This window comes from Lepidochelys kempii, chromosome 7, assembly GCF_965140265.1.
Source record: "Lepidochelys kempii isolate rLepKem1 chromosome 7, rLepKem1.hap2, whole genome shotgun sequence".
In the NCBI taxonomy this organism is placed as follows: domain Eukaryota; kingdom Metazoa; phylum Chordata; order Testudines; family Cheloniidae; genus Lepidochelys; species Lepidochelys kempii.
The window spans coordinates 31,706,341-31,723,226 of NC_133262.1; the positions used below are offsets into that span (position 1 = coordinate 31,706,341).

General features: G+C 50.7%; 1 protein-coding gene across 2 annotated transcripts; it reads left to right on the forward strand.

Annotated features, from left to right (window-relative positions):
- The first annotated feature begins 1,882 nt into the window (after positions 1 to 1,882).
- LOC140914313 (solute carrier family 22 member 6-A-like) lies at positions 1,883 to 16,295 on the forward strand. 2 transcript variants are annotated; one of them, XM_073351813.1, is made up of 10 exons: positions 1,896 to 3,129; positions 9,064 to 9,167; positions 9,797 to 9,951; positions 10,535 to 10,703; positions 11,340 to 11,463; positions 12,188 to 12,303; positions 12,959 to 13,173; positions 13,603 to 13,711; positions 14,117 to 14,320; positions 15,364 to 16,295. In XM_073351813.1, exons 1-10 carry the CDS (start codon positions 2,728 to 2,730, stop codon positions 15,446 to 15,448), a joined length of 1,683 nt encoding a protein of 560 aa, XP_073207914.1. In that variant the 5' UTR covers positions 1,896 to 2,727; the 3' UTR covers positions 15,449 to 16,295. The 2 variants fall into 2 exon arrangements, with proteins under 2 accessions (XP_073207915.1, XP_073207914.1); XM_073351814.1 differs by lacking the exon at positions 14,117 to 14,320 and having other exon boundaries at positions 1,883 to 3,129.
- Positions 16,296 to 16,886: the final 591 nt, after the last annotated feature.

The window sequence follows — 16,886 nt, forward strand, 5'->3', positions numbered from 1 at the left end:
CAGCACCTCGCATGGCAGGGCCCTGATCCTGGCAAGGTCTGTGCAGCGCCTGGCACGATGGGCCCTGCTCTCGATCAGGGGGCCTGTGCAGTGCCTGGCCCAACAAGAGCCCTGATCTCTGTTAAGACCTGGGAGCGCTACTGTAACATAAATATCAATGATCGAAGATGTAGAAGAGGACAAACTGCAGCTGCAATAGGCGATAAAAGAGACCGGTGTGTCTGTTTCCTTCTTACAAAGCACCAGTCACCGACTGGGACAAATCCTGCAGCTCTTACTAAGGCTAAACTCCAAGGCCCAATGTGTTCTTCGTACTAGGACAGGGTCCCTTTAACTAGTGACTAGCAAGTACTTGCCAGTTTAGCAACCCCCAACACTGTCCAAACTCTATTCAGTGTGACCATCTAATCTGGCCCTCGTAGTTGGACCGGCTTTGAATAATGAGGCAGTAGCCATGAAACATTATGTGGTAAATTATCGAGGCTCTGAATAAAGTCAGTTGTCTGTGGCATGCGGCTCTATAGAGATGCATTGATTGGCAGGTCAACCGGTGATGCAGCTGGGAGGTAAATGCCAACATCTTCACGGCCTTTGAATTCGAGGGGGCCAAACCATGGCCCAGTTTTCAGTCGCAGCTGAAGCCAGTGGGAACTGTGGTGGTGCAAAGATAGGTGCTGAGGTACTATGGTGATGAAGGCAGATCAGAACCTCCATAGAACAGAATATGCATAGACCTCGCCCAAGATTGGAGCCCCATTGTGTTTGGTGCTGCACAGACCTTGGCCCCATTTTGTGACACAAAGCGATAGACTGACCCTGCCTCAAAGAGCTCACAGTTTAAACAGACAGCTGGGGTAACTGAGGCACGAGGAGTTTTACATCTGGGATTTTTTCCGGAGTCATGGTCCAGTGCCTTACCCATAACACCATCCTTCCGACACAGAACTAAGGCCATGCAAATATCCCTCCCACCCCCAGGGACTGGCCTATAGTGGATGTTTTCCCAGGCTAAGGAGTTCAGGCTTTGAATGGAGCAGCTCCACCCCCAGGTCTTGACACGCAGTCCCCTGCATCTGTTACCGCCTCTGCTTTTTGTGTAACTACATTTGGCTTTGACCTGTTACCACTGGCTCTGCTGAACCGATGCACTGGTTGACATTCCTAACCAGCAGATGAACAATGGCCTTGTGGGAAAGAACTGGGACCCAGGAGATCCCTTGAGCAAATCACGTAATCGTTCTGTGCCTCAGTTTTCCTGTTTGTAAAATGGGGGAGAATTATCTTTCTTTGGCTGTTTAGACTGAGCTCTTCAGGGCAGGGACTGTCTCTTGCTGTGCACCCATGCAGTGCCTACCACACTGGGGTGGCCTGCAATCTAACTGGGGTCTGTGCAGCGCCTGGCACAAGAGGGGGGTCCTGATCTCAGTCAGGGTCATTGAGCACCTGGCACAAGAAGGGGGCTCTGATCTCAGTCAGGATCCATGGAGCACTCAGCACAAGAGGGGGGTCCTGATCTCGGTCAGGCTCTGTGGAGCATCCTTCATGACTGGAAGGGGTGGGGGTGGAGGGCCCTAATCGCAGGTCACCTGCATCCCAGTCCACTGTCTTACCTGCAGGGCCATCTTAGATTTAATTTTTCCTCCACTTTCCCAGATCAACGTGCTCATGCAGCCGTCTCTGATGGCTGAACCCAGGTAAATGTGTCACAAGACACCCGCAACGCTCCCCAGTGGGAGAAACCAGACCTGGGCACTTTGACCTCTAGAACCCACAGGCCTTTTACCAAGCCACCCAGAGCCCTGGTCGTGTAAAAAGCTTGTACATTTCTGAACACAGTCCCTCCAGCAGAGAGCACTGGTGCATTTCCTTTCTCATCCCCTCTCCAATTCCAGAAGGCTGGCTTCCCCTGACTTTGCTCTGTGGGGATGTCACAATTCTGAGCCCCAACCCTTAGACTGAACCTGTCCTCCAGCGAGACCCAGTGCACTTTCCTCTGCTGCATTTTTCTCCATTTTCCCCTTTAATTTTTTTCAGCTTTTTTCCCTTTTCATTTGAACTAATCCCTTAAAACAGGAGTATAACTTTAACCAAATGAGCTGATTAAAGCTTATATAATCCTCTCAAAGACCCTTAAATCAGGATCTCTTTGCTGCAAGGGGGAAAACAGGAATCTAGGAAGGTTTCACCCCCCCTAGCAAAGGTGCCTAGTGACATTTGCAAAGCAGATGACTGATGGTGGATTTTAACAAGCCCTGTTTTGTTTGCCATAGAAGGGACACCGGTTCTGCTGGGCTACATGGAAGATTCACAGACACAGGGACTTTAATCTCAAGCCACAGGTACAAATCCATGGCAGAAGCACCTCGATCAAACTAAAAAGCTCTTTCGCCAGCTCTCCTGTGGATATTTCAGCACTGGGAGCAACTCCGCAGCAGCGTCTTAGGTAGACGCCAAATCTCTCCAGGGCTCCACGGACTCTTCCATCAGCCTTCTAAAGCCCCAGTCTGTTGCACACCAGATTCCCCTTGAGGGGAGTGACCTCTGGACTGCTGGATCTAGGAGCGTGACGTTCCATTACAGAAGGAGTTGCATTAGCTCAGAGGCAGCAGCAGCCCTGTAATCACCTTTTGGGTTTGAGATCCATGCAGCTCTAGAAGTATTTTGGATCCTAGAGTATTTTTTGTAGCCTGGGGTTATTTCTGAGGGCAAGGTGCTTCCAGCGGGACCATGTCTTTCGCCGAATTCTTACACCAGGTGGGCGGCATGGGACGTTTCCAAATTATCCACACAATGTTGCTTACCATCCCCATCGTGCTGATGGCCAGCCACAACCTCCTGCAGAACTTCACCGCCGCCATCCCGGGGCACCACTGCCAAGTCCATATCAATGCCAACAACACCCGCTACGCTAATGCCACCCTGCACCTGGGCTCCCAGGACCTGCTCCGGGTCACCATCCCCATGGACAGGAACCGGCAGCCAGAGAAGTGCCGCCGTTTTGTCACCGCTCAGTGGCAGCTCCTAGACCCCAACGTCACCGAGCCCAATGGAACTCAGCTGGACACAGAGCCCTGCACGGAAGGATGGACCTACGATAGGAGCGTGTTCACCTCCACCATCATTACCGAGGTGAGACATACTCCGCTGCTAGGAACTAGGTGGAATGGGCATGTTGGGGGCACCAGGTGCCATTAATGTCCAGGTGCTCTGGAATCAGAGAGAGGAGGATCGCATACATAACTAGGTAGACAAAGGGATGTGTATGGGACAGAGAGACACAGCGGTTTGTATGGGGACAGAGATACAGCAAAACACAAAATCTTCAATAAGTTATTGGAATGTGTTGGAGACAACTTGTTTCAAAAGGTGAGGAAGTGGCTGGGGGGGAGGGGGGAGCGGTGTCGGCTATTTTAGACTTGATTCTGACTAGCCGAGGAATTGGTTGAGAATCTGAAGACAGAAGGCAATTTGAGCGAAAGTGATCATGAAATGAGAGATTTAGTGATTCTAAGGAAAGGAAGGAGTGAGAGCAGCAGAATGAGGACAATGGACTTCAAAAAAGCCCATTTTAACAAACTCAGAGAACTGGTAGGTGGGGTTCCAGGGGAAGAAAATCTAAGGGTATGTCTACACTACGGAATAACGTCGAATTTATAGAAGTCGGTTTTTTAGAAATCGGTTTTATATATTCGAGTGTGTGTGTCCCCACAGAAAATGCTCTAAGTGCATTAAGTGCATTAACTCGGCGGAGTGCTTCCACAGTACCGAGGCTAGAGTCGACTTCCGGAGCATTGCACTGTGGATAGCTATCCCACAGTTCCCGCAGTCTCCGCTGCCCATTGGAATTCTGGGTTGAGATCCCAATGCCTGATGGGGCTAAAACATTGTCGCGGGTGGTTCTGGGTACATATCGTCAGGCCCCCGTTCCCTCCCTCCCTCCGTGAAAGCAAGGGCAGAAAATCGTTTCACGCCTTTTTTCCTGAGTTACCTGTGCAGACGCCATACCACGGCAAGCATGGAGCCCGCTCAGGTAACCGTCACCCTATGACTCCTGGGTGCTGGCAGACGCGGTACGGCTTTGCTACACAGTAGCAGCAACCCCTTGCCTTGTGGCAATAGACGGTACAGTACGACTGGTAGCCGTCATCGTCATGTCCGAGGTGCTCCTGGCCACGTCGGCTGGGAGTGCCTGGACAGACATGGGCGCAGGGACTTAATTTAGAGTGACTTGACCAGGTCATTCTCTTTAGTCCTGCAGTCAGTCCTATTGAACCGTCTTATGGTGAGCAGGCAGGCGATACGGATCGCTAGCAGTCGTACTGTACCATCTTCTGCCAGGCAGGCAAGAGATGAGGATGGCATGCAGTCCTTCTGCACCGTCTGCTGCCGGCCAAAGATGTAAAAGATAGATGGAGTGGATCAAAACAAGAAATAGACCAGATTTGTTCTGTATTCATTTGCTTCCCCCTCTCCCCCGTCTAGGGGACTCATTCTTCTAGGTCACACTGCAGTCACTCACAGAGAAGGTGCAGCGAGGTAAATCTAGCCATGTATCAATCAGAGGCCAGGCTAACCTTCTTGTTCCAATAAGAACGATAACTTAGGTGCACCATTTCTTATTGGAACCCTCCGTGAAGTCCTGCCTGAAATACTCCTTGATGTAAAGACACCCCATTTGTTGATTTTAGGTCCCTGAAGCCAACCCTGTAAGCCGTGTCCTCAGTCGCCCCTCCCTGCGTCAGAGCAACGGCAAACAATAGGGCATCTGAGAGTGCTGTCCAGAGCGGTCACAATGGAGCACTCTGGGATAGCTCCCGGAGGCCAATACCATCGAATTGTGTCCACAGTACCCCAAATTCGAGCCGGCAAGGTCGATTTAAGCGCTAATCCACTTGTCAGGGGTGGAGTAAGGAAATCGATTTTAAGAGCCCTTTAAGTCGAAATAAAGGGCTTCATTGTGTGGACGGGTGCAGGTTTACATCGATTTAACGCTGCTAAATTCGACCTAAAGTCCTAGTGTAGACCAGGGCTAAGGGAAAAAGGAGTTCAAGAGGGCTGGCCGTTTCTTAAAGAGACAATATTAAAGGCACAACTGCAAACCATCCTGATACACAGGAAAGACAGTAAGAAAGGTAAGAGGCCAATATGGCCCATCAGGACATCTTCAATGACCTGAAAATCAAAAAGGAAACCTACAAAAAGTGGAAACATGGACTAATGGCTAAGGATGTGTACAAAAGAATAGTGCAAGTATGAAGGGACAAAATCAGACAGGCTAAGGCACAAAACAAGTTACACCTAGCAAGGGATATAAAAGGCAATAAGTGAAGATTCTATAAATACATCAGGAGCAAGAGAAAAGCAAAGGAAAATGTAGGTCCTTTACTTAGCAGGGAAGGAGAGCTGCTAATGGATGACATTAAGAAGACTGAAGAGTTTAATGCCCATTTTGCTTCAGTCTTCACTGAAAAGGATAATTGTGACAAGATGTTTAACAGATTTAACATTAAGAACCAGGGGGAAGGAACACAAGCCAGAATAGGGAAAGAACAGATTAAAGAATATTTAGACAAGTTAGATGTATTCAAGTTGGCACAGCCAGATGAAATTCACCCTAGGGTACTTAAGGAACTACCTGCAACAATCTCAAAACCATAAGTGTTTATCCTTGAGAACTCAAGGAAGATGGGTGAGGTCCCAGAGGACTGGAGAAGGGTAAATGTACCTATTTCTAAAAAGGGGAATAAAGAAGGAATAATAGAATCATAGATCAGTCGGCCCACTACAATACTTGGAAAGATACTGGAACAAATTATTTAACAATCAGTTTGTAAGCACCTAGAGAATAATAGGGTTGTAAGTAATAGCCAACATGGATTTGTCAAGAACAAATCATGACAAACAAACCTAATTTCCTTCTTTGACAGAGTAACTGGCTAGTGGATGGGGGGAAGCAGTATATGTGATAGGTCTTGATTTTAGCAAGGCTTTTGACACAGTCCCACATGACATGCAAATTAGGGAAATGTGGTCTAGATGAAACTACTATAACGGGGGGGGTGCATATCTGGCTGAAAGACCATTCTCAGAATAGTAATCAATGGTTCGCTGTCAAATTGGGAGGATGTATCTAGTGGGGTCCCTCAGGTACTATTCGACATTTTCATTTAGTGACTAGGATCATGCAGTGGAGAGTATGTTTATCAAATTCGCAGGTGACACCATGATGGGAGGAGTTGCAAGCACCTTGAAGGGCAGGATTAGAATTCAAAAGGACCTTGATAAGTTGGAGAAATGTCTGTGTCACAGGGTGACATCAGTTCATAGATATTCTCTAAGAAGGAGCAGGGCCAATGCACCTGTGCTTGGTCAGCGTATAATGATTAGAGGGGGACACCTGGGTGCATCAGGTCTCATCAGTTAGGAAAGGGTGTAGAGAGAGTAGACATGGGAAGCCGCTGCTAGCTCCCTGGGAATAGGGACACAGGCCAGAAGCAGGAAGTTCTGTGGATGGGAGGCCATGGGAACCTGCTGGGAGAGACCTACTGAGACAGAGCCAGGGAGCTGCAAGAATCAGGGAGTTCCTAAGCGATCCCTGGGAGGGGAGGGAGTGGAAACCTGCTGCGGGGAAAGGGCCTTCCAAGGAGAAAGCCCTGGGAGGTGGTGCTCAGGGAACAGAGCATGGAAGATTCCTGCTGGAACCACTGAAAGGTAAAGGGGAAAAACCCCTGGAAGTAGGGTGACCATATTTCTTAAAGTAAAAACGGGATGGCCCAGAGCTTCCCCGAGCTGCTCCCCCATCCCCCGTTCTCTCCTATCCCCCCACGCACAGAGCTCACCAGAGCTGCCCTCCCTATGCCGTCCAGGGCTGAGATGGACTCACTGAGCTCTGTGACACCTGCGGCGGGACTGGGGCTGACCCACCGAGCTCCACGCTGCCCAGGGGGTCAGCTCTGAAGAAGGCAGCACTGCCCGTCAGCAGCAAATTTCTCTGCTCTCCTGCTGGCAGGCAGTGCTGCTTTCAGTTGAGCCCCTGGACAGCAGCCCCCACCCTCCACTCTGCCTTGCAGCCAGGACAAATGCCCAGTTTTGGGGGAAAAGTAGGGACGGCCCGGACAGAGCTGAAAAATGGGACCGTCACGGCCAAACTGGGACATACAGTCACCCTAGGTGGAAGCTGTAGCCCAGGGTGGGCTGAGGAACTGTTTGTGTTGCGTTTGCCCAAAACCTGGAGAAATAAAAGTGCCTGAGAAGAGACTTCGGGAGCAGCAGTGGGGTCTCTGGGAGCTGGGAAGCAGGGCAGCTTGTTACAGTCTGAAATCAACACAATGAAATTCAGTAAAGGCAAGTGCAAAGTACTGCAGTTAGGAAGGAAAAATACAATGCACAACTACAGAAAGAGGACTAACTGGCTAAGCCGTCATACTGCTGGGAATGAGCTGGGGGTTATGGCGGACCACAGACTACAGAACATCACTTCCATGAATCCCAGTGATACTGATCAACACCACTGAAACTCTACAGTCCAAAATTACTCTGAAGGAAGTACAAAGGCCACTGCCTGGCCACATGGCACTGGGCTCTCTCAGGCTACCTGCTGGGAGCTAACATGCCCACAAATGCTTTGCTCTAATGACTGGGGTTCTTGGCAAAAACTGCCGAGAACATATCTGCAGAGATTTTGATTTGTTAGTCTATCCATCCATTTCCTTACGCACCCCTCTATCTATCCATCCATCCCTCTACATGTCCTCACAATTCCTGTGGTAACTAAATGTCTGACCCCTTCGTGGCCTCCTCTAGGGCACCCCCACTAAGGTCTCAAGCCTCCGGTCCTCACCTCTATTGGGATGGAGTCCCACAACTCTCTCCCCCCAGAGCAAACTTGCCATTCTTCTTGCAACTCACTGTGATTATCCCTGCAGGCCTGACTTGAATTCAACACCTGCAGCTCTGCTTACCCAGGGCCCCACCAGCCATCCGAAAGCAAAGTACAATTTATTCAGAACTAAAGCATTACAGAAAACCATACCTTGAAAACAATCAATAGTTTATACATGTGCCTGTCTTATCTGGCAGTCACCCATCGTCCAAATGAGGTAGGAACACAGAACTTCAAACCCTCCCCGTGCCTTTTGGGCACAGCATTATATCACTTCTTGGATCAGGTGAGAATTATCACTTCAGACCTTTCTCAGTCCTCTGTGTGGTCACCTTTGTCAACCAGTTCAAACCAGGTTATGCAATTTCCCCAAGGGCTGAGGCTTCTCCAGACTTGTTTAACCCTGTTACTCACCCAGGAACCTGGAATACCAACCCTAGCCCATACAGATAACGGACAGCATATATACAGGTGATATAGTAGTGTGAAACACATTCCATGTGTCTGTAATATCTATCCCCAGACACACCCATCATCTATCACCATACAAACCCCTCTCTGTTTCTCGTAGGCCTATTACCATGGTGTTTGTTACTGTAATTGCTTTTGCAAAATCGGCATCACCAGTGCATCTTTTGGGAGGGGAGAATGGTCAGGGCAGGGATGGCAGCCAGGGACAAGAACCCCTGGGCTGCTCCACATATGTGCTGCTTCCCACAGCCCCTGGGAGGAAGAGAATAGCCAGAGTGCCGTTCATTCTGGCCAGGTGCCCATTCTTCCCCTGCATCAGCCCTTATTCCAGCTCCACACCAGCCAGGGAGGCATCCAGCTCAGTGGGGATTCCTAGGAGGCCACACCACTCACTTTAAGGCTCCTTTATGTTGCCAGAGAGGCACAGAGGGGCCTAAGCATGAGTGAGAATCAGCCCCAGTGATTCCAGTGGGAGTTGCTCCAGGGTAATGAGAACAGGACACTCGTGACTGTGTTGCACAACCACAGCATGTGTAATGACAGCAACCACTGGTGTACATAGACACCAGGCACCTCGGACACTTTGTGAGTTCACAGCGCACTGGCTGTGACTTGTTGCAATGCTCCAGTGCTTTAGGATCTGACCACCATCCACTGGGCCTCTGCAGAAATTACTGACTTGCTCTCTGTCTCCCTTCCCCCACCTGCAGTGGGACCTGGTGTGTAACTTGCGGAAGTTCCGGCAGATGGCGCAGTCAATCTACATGGCTGGGGTGCTGCTGGGAGCACTCGTGCTAGGCGGTCTCTCTGACAGGTAAGCTGATCTGGGCAGCACAGGGCAGGGACTCAGGAAACCTGCGTTCTATTCCCTGCTCTGCTGTGTGACCTGGGGCAAGTCCCTCCCTCTCTCTCTGCCCCACTTTTCCTTTTGGTATTCTGTCTGTTTGGGGCAAGCTCTCTGGGATGGTCTCTCACTTCAGCTCTGGGCAGTGTCCAGCACAATGGGGCCCTGATCTCAGTCAGGGGCGGAGCAGCGCCTGGCACACTGGAGCTTTGGTCTCACTGTGGGTCTGTGCAGCACCTGGCACAATGGAGCCCCAGTTTCAGTTGGGACCTCCGGTCCTAGTGAATTAGCCCAATGATCTGTGTTATACAAAAGTCAGACTGGACAATCTAATGCTCCCATCTAGCCTTAAAATCTGTCAACCATCACTCCACATTGTCCCCATCTTGTTCATGGTCTGTTGTCCATGGCAACCTAGGTGGACATGCCATTGGAAGCCAATGGTCCTATCAGCCCCAAGAATCACCTCCTCTCCAATCACATCATAGCCCATTTGACCCACAGCTGAGCCCTGACCAGCTCAATGCCTGTTACTTATTCCCTTCTCTGTTAACTCAATGCCTGTTACTTATTCCCTTCTCTGTCCCCCTTTGCCATAGGTTTGGACGCAAGGCAATGCTGATCTGGTCCTTTCTGCAGCTGGCTGTCATGGGAACCTGCACGGCCTTCTCCCCCAGTTACATCTCCTACTGTGTCTTCCGCTTCCTGGGTGGGATGGCGCTATCTGGCTTTGGGCTCAGCATCGCTTGCCTGAGTAAGCCCTGCCTGTTTAGCAGCTAGGTCTCAAGTGTCTCACCTCAACCCATAACAGATACTGTGACTGATGTACTAAAAGGTGCAATACCACCTGCTGGCACTGGGGATCTCCTGGGGGCTCGGTACACCTGCATGACCCAGGGGCCTGCAGGTAGCAAAGGGAGGAAGTGCAGAGCATGGAAGCAGGCTCCCATGGGGCTATTTCAGTTCAGGGTATTGGGCTGTTTGTACATTCTCCTTGCTACCACCTGCTGCCACTGGGCTATGGGCTGAAGCAGCTCCAGCCTCACAGGGTTGTAATATCATCTACTACCACTGGGAGAGCTGCAGCACTGGAGGCTGCAATATCCCTGGCTACCACTGGGGGTCTGAAGGTAGCAGGGGCAAGAGTTGCTTTCTCCAGCATGGCTATTTCAGCTCGAAGTACAGAGCTGTTTTCACATTCCCTCTGCTGCCTCTTCTCTGTTGCAGCCCTGCAGGGTGCAGTAACATGTGGTGCCAGTGGGTCCAAGGAGAGTCAGGGCTAGCAGTATCCTCGTCACTGCCCATGGGCAGGTTAAACAAGGTTCCTTTCCTTGCAGTTGTGGAGTGGATCCCCACTCAGTTCCGCACCATCACCATTGCCATCACAGGATTCATCTATACCCTGGGCCAGATCCTGCTGGCGGGCTTGGCATATGGCATCCCCAACTGGCGCTGGCTCCAGCTGACTGTCTCTTTGCCTTTCTTCTTCTTCCTCATCTATTCCTGGTACGTGTCTCTGGAGAGCTCTCCTTCTAGGCGCAAGTGCTGTCCTCTTTCCTTGTGGTTGTTAGCAGACAGGATGGGGGGCAGTGTCTAGTGGTTAGAGCTAGGAGTCAGGACTCCTGGATTCTATTCTCAGCTCTCAGAGAAGCAGAATTACAGCAGGGAACTAGGAGTCAGGCATTTGGGTTTCAAGAGGATGGTGCACAGAACTCCTGGGTTCTGTTCCTGGCTCTGCTGCTGACTCCCTGGGCAAGTTCCTGCTCCTGTCTGTGCCTCATTTCCCCCCTCTGTAACACAGATAATTATCTTGTGCTGCATTATTTCAGCTGATCCTGCTTTGAGGACCCCATCGAAGTTGTGGGTCACATCACTGACCTTTCAGAGTAGCAGCCATGTTAGTCTGTATCCGCAAAAAGAAAAGGAGTACTTGTGGCACCTTAGAGACGAACAAATTTATTTGAGCATAAGCTTTCGTGAGCTACAGCTCACTTCATGGGATGCGTCCGATGAAGTGAGCTGTAGCTCATGAAAGCTTATGCTCAAATAAATTTGTTCGTCTCTAAGGTGTCACAAGTACTCCTTTTCTTATCATTGACCTTGGTTCTGCAAGAGAAACATTTGACTATCCTTTTTCAACAGGTGGTTCGCAGAATCTGCCCGCTGGCTGGTTCTGGCAGGTAAAGCTGACAGAGCAGTGAAGGTGCTTCAAAGGGTCGCCAGAGTGAATGGGAAACGGGAAGAAGGGGAGAAGATTACCACAGAGGTAAAGAGACCCAATGGAGTCTTTAATGAAGGGCTTGCTCCTCAGGTGGTCTAAATGGACACAACTCCACTGGAGTCATTCATTTACACCAGCTGAGGATCAGGCCATTTAACCTTTTAATCTATCAGAGGACACAGAACTAGGGCCTGTCCCACCAGATTTCTAGCACTGGGCAAAGGAGATTGAATAAAGCCTGATTTCAACAGAGAGCTGGCCCAGCTCTAGCTTCCTCCCTTGCTCCAAAGAGATGTTAACTTAGTCCCCTGCGGATATTTGTCTATGTTATAAAACCAGCACATCATTTCACACAATTGGTAGTCTGGGCTCAAAGGAGGCCCAGGGCTGGGATAGCAGCTAGGGCTGTGGGTCAGGATTGAGGGGCACTGGCAGAGTGAGTGGGGGGTAGGGTTCAAATAGCTGGGTGGGGGAGGGAAAGAGCTGTATAATTGAGCACTGATCTTAGTTGGGGCCTCTTGGTGCTACCATAATATTACTAATAGTATCAATAATATCAGGCCTGTATGGTCAATACATGTGGACTCTATATCCAATCATAAGTAGGTCTTGTTGAATTGAAACCTGAGGTCCATGAGAGTTTGCCTCAGTAAGGAATGACTAGCTACCATTTGCCGAAGCAAGGAGCCATTTGTAGGTCCTGTGTCATCACAGCTGAATCCATGGGGCTGTCATGGGCTTCCCGACTGACCTTTTTGTTCCCTACTAGATCCTAAATTCCAAAATGCAGAAGGAACTGTCAATGGTGAAGTCATCCTACACTGTCTCGGATCTGGTACGCACACCTGCCATACGCCGGATATTCTGCTGCCTCTCAGTTGTGTGGTAAGAGCACTCCTTCCCTTCGTCCCTGATCCTAAATCTGGATCCAAATTAGGTTTGGCAGACCCACTCTTGATTTGAATTCTAATCCTGCCCTTCAAAGTGCTTGCAACCCCTTCCATCATGGTATCGCCTGCAAATCGATACTTAGTCCATTTCCAAGCATAGATAATCCACAGATTTTGGACATTTGTCTGCCTAAGGGTTATTCATCCATGCTTCAATCCATCCCTAGACATACTCAGTCTGTCTGTCTACCTTATGTGTCTATCTAGCTCTTATCTTCCAGTCTGTCAGGTTCTTATCAGGTCTGTGGGTTTTCTCTCTAAAGCTGGTGCATTTTAGGGCCCTTTGTGTGTCCATTCAATCCTGGGCATCCCTGCTTTGAATAATGCCCCCCACACTGTGTTACATCACTGCACACACCAACCAGAGCACCCACAAGTGTAACACTAAAATTTCCCCTGGCCAACTCTAACTTGGGGGGGGGAGGGCCTTGTGGCTGTTCACAGGGCTGGCACAAGGGCCTAGATAGTGCTAAAGTCCCATCTAGATTGGGCTTAAATTGTAACTAGGCCTGGAGCTAAATCTCACCGGGCTGCACACTCAACAGGACTCTCACTCATCTCTTTGCCTCCCTCTCTATGGTGAACGGCAGGTTCTCGACCAGTTTCTCCTATTACGGGCTGGCCATGGATCTGCAGAACTTTGGCGTCAGTATCTACGTGATCCAGTTGATTTTTGGAGCTGTTGACTTCCCGGCCAAAGTGTTGGTCACCATCTCCATGTCCTACATTGGGCGCAGGATCACGCTCTCAGCCTTCCTCTTCCTGGCTGGGCTTGTCATCATTACCAACATCTTTGTGCCCAGAGGTGGGTTTGGTCCAGTCCACATACGACAATGCTTAGCGCGTAACCTCCAAGAAATGTCAATGAGTCTAAAGTAACTCAAACAAAGAGTAATTGACTCCCTCAGTCATACCTAACCACCTATCTATCTCCATACACAGCCACCTATCTGAATAGTCCTGAGGTAGGCGCGAGTGAGGTCAGAGCGGAAGAGGACAAAACAATCGAGAGATGGAGGAGATTCTTACCCATGGGAGAGAGGGGAAAGGCTGGGTCTTGGAGAAGTGACGAAGGAAGAAAGAGCAGGGTTGGGGATATGCCAGGTGAAACAGGGCAGAGGAGAGAGGCTGCCAAGGTTACAGTGCTGGGATGCAGAATGGAAGGGAGGCAAGGGAGAGCTCGGAGTTTGCAACAGGGTTCTAGCCCTGGATTCTCCTTGTCCCCTCTTTGCAGAGCTGCAAATAGTCCGCACATCACTGGCTGTGATTGGGAAGGGATGTCTTTCGGCCACCTTCAACTGCGTGTTTCTATTCACAACTGAGCTCTACCCCACACCGATCAGGTAAGATGCTGTATTTCCAGCTGACCCCTACTGAGCCCTGCACCCCATTCCTTGCAGCACAGTGCCCCCTAGCATGGCACTGCAGCATTGGAGTCAGCACTGACTGAGAGGGGAGAGTATACCCCTAGTGAGCCCACACCCTGCCTCCTGCAGCACAGCGCCCCCTCGTGCCATGCTGGGACACGGGGGTCTGCACTGGCTGTGAGAAGACAGCATATCCTACTGAGCCCTCACCCTGCTCCCGGCAGCACAGCGCCCCCTAGTGCCATGCTGGGGTCAGCACTGTGAAGGGTGAGCAGCACATCCTGCTGTGTCACTGTTTAGCATTCCCACCCAGCAGTTCTGCACTCCCAGTACTGAGCTGACCCTTCTCTGTTCTGGATGGTTATTTCCCTGCAACGCCAGGCAGACCGGACTGGGCTTTGGCAGCACCATGGCCCGGGTAGGAGGTATTGTGGCTCCCTTGGCCAAGATGTTGGATGAATACTTCTCCTTCCTGCCGCCAATCGTCTACGGTGCTGCCCCAATCATCTCTGGCATTGCGGCCACCTTCCTCCCGGAGACTCTCAACCAACCACTGCCAGACACTGTGGAGGAGGTGGAGAGCAGGTTGGTCTGATGGAAGGTCTCCCCGCTCTTCCTGTCTGACTCTGGCACCTGCGGCCAAGACAGGGTTTGGGCTCCAAAGGCCAAAACACTCAGCTGGTGCTTGGGATCAGCCCTGTCCACCCCGCAGCCAGCCAGGCAAATTGTGCAGAGAGTTGGTATTATTTGTATGACTGTGGCACCCAGGTGTCCAATCATGGCCCTGGACCCTGTTGTGCTAGGTGCTGTACAAAGGGTTTCCTGATATCCTCTATCCACTGACTGATTCCAGTGAGTAGAAAGAGACTGGGCTTGTATGTCAAAAGATAGATAGCTATCCAGGCTCCCATCAGACCAGGCGCTGCACAGACCCCATCCAAGGTTGGGGCCCCTGTTGTGCTGGGCACTGTATAAACGCACAGTGAGACAGATTCGTCCTGAAGATCTGACAGTCTAAATCTGTGACAGTCCAAAATGTGGGGTGTGCCAGAGGAACATTTGTGGGGGGCGGCAGGGCCTGGGCCAGCTTCCGGGGGAGCAGGGAGGGAGTGCCACCCAGCCCAACTCTGCTCCCAACTTTTGCCTGGCCCCAACCCCAGCCTCAGCCCCTGTCCACGGCTCCGTTCCTAGCCTCAGACGTGCCCCCCGCTGGGGACCCCCTTACCCCTCTCGGTGTCCCCCCTCACCCCTCAGAACTGCGGTCCTGCTCCCAGTCCCAGCTCAGGGTGTGTGTGCACAGACAGGGGTAAGAGAGGGTGCAACAATGAAAAGTTTGGGGACCACTGTTCTAAATGGACAATGCGGGGAGTGGGGGAAACAGAACTTGCCCAGTGTCACAGTAGGTCAATAGCAGAGTTGGGATTAGAACTCAGTCTCCAGCCAGAGCACCAACCACTAGACCACAGGGTTTTTGAGTGGTATAATGCCCTTGTATTGTTCCTCTAGTGAAGTTCAGCCCTGGTGACTAATGTCTGAGCCTCATTTTAGTATTCAAACTGGCTGAAAAATAACTTATGCCTGTTTTGCCTCTCTGCTTCATTGGTATTTCCCCCCTTCTTTCATCAAAGGTCCCGAATGAAGAGGGGTGAAGACACCAAAGAGAAGATTCCCCTTCAGAACCAGGAGAAAGTTCTGCTCAGAGAGACTTGCTGATGGCACTCGGCCCCAGATGCCTTCGGGATCCATTGGGGTGGGGGGTCGCAGCTGCTCAGTTTCAAATATTCCGTCATCCAATTACACACGACTCTCACAGGTAACAACTTGTCCCTTGAGACCCACACACAGGGCAGGTTTTTGCACACAAGGATTCAGGGGGGAAAGGGGTTAAATCTGCACCACAGCTTCCGCGAAGTGTTGCAAGAGAAACCTACTGGGAAAGGAATGTGCGGGCTGATTCAAAGCTCTCAGGGGCAGGCAGGAACCCCCCACCCCCAGGGCAAACCAAAGCTCTGAGCGTGCCAAGGAGCACAGCGATGCCCTTTATCTCCACGGTGACATCAGCTTTCTGTAATGCAACCTGTTCCCCCGCTGCTTTGAAAGGAGTCCGGGACAAACTCTGAACCATGCATTTCTTAATGCTCAGCAACCACACAGCTGCACAGGGAATGGAACCAGGGGCTAATGTAACTCAGCACCGACACGGATATCATTATACTGTGTTATCTGGCTGATGTACAGCAGCACTGCCGGCTGCCACTGAGGCATGTCCTGATGGCGCAGGACACCTGACCACTACTGGGGGGCTGCAGATAGCAGAAGGAGGAGGCATAGAACAGGAGATACAGACTCCAGTGGGATATGACATGCTCCCTGCTGCTCTCAGAGGCTGCTCTGCACCTGCCTGTCACAAGAGGGGGATAAAGATTATAGACCCCACTGGAAATACAGCAGGGATGGATCTGTCCCAAAGCTTGTGTTTCAGCCTGTGCACTGGAGAAAACAAGTCGTTGTATAGTGGGGAGCAAACATGGCCCTATAATAAACACACAGTCATTTCACAGCACAGTGTCTTGTGATGACTTAACCTCTGAGCCCAGGGCTGGTCCAGTGAGATGCAACAGATTGGGGGGAAATACACGCAACAGTGCATGTGAGCCTGTCTGCCCCCTAGTGTCTTCCTCTTGCAACTACTACAGCAGGCTGAGCTGTTTTAGCTCAAACAGTAGTAACAATAATGTGCTTTTTATTAGCAGAGCTCAAAGTGCTTTACAAAGGAAGGGAGTATCATTATCCCTGTTTAAAGGTGGGGAAACTGAGGCACAGAGAAGGGAAAATGACTTACTGAAGATCACCCAGCAGCAGAGCCAGGTCTTCTAAGCCACAGGGCAACGCTCAGTCCTTTAGGTCACGTGGCACTGGGCATCAATGGTTCGACTGGCTGCTTCCAGCTGCCTCCTCCATGTCTGCCCCATTCTCCTGTCTCTAGAAACCCATAATGCTCAATCCCCATAGCTGTTAATTGCAAATACTTTCCTCATTGTGAGCCCTGTGGCAAGAAAGCTCCATAGATGGAGAAGTTGTGAGGTGAAGCTTTCTCTGTAGTGCTGTTCCCCTCAGCCCCAGTGGTTTGCCAATATTCAGGGCCTTGTAG

Bases quoted from the DNA above. Each gene is read 5' to 3' on its own strand.
- LOC140914313 (XM_073351813.1), top strand. From the start codon at position 2,728: ATGTCTTTCGCCGAATTCTTACACCAGGTGGGCGGCATGGGACGTTTC. The intron at 3,130-9,063 runs GTGAGACATACT...CCCCACCTGCAG, and splicing joins CCTCCACCATCATTACCGAG to TGGGACCTGGTGTGTAACTT. The intron at 14,321-15,363 runs GTTGGTCTGATG...CTTTCATCAAAG, and splicing joins GTGGAGGAGGTGGAGAGCAG to GTCCCGAATGAAGAGGGGTG.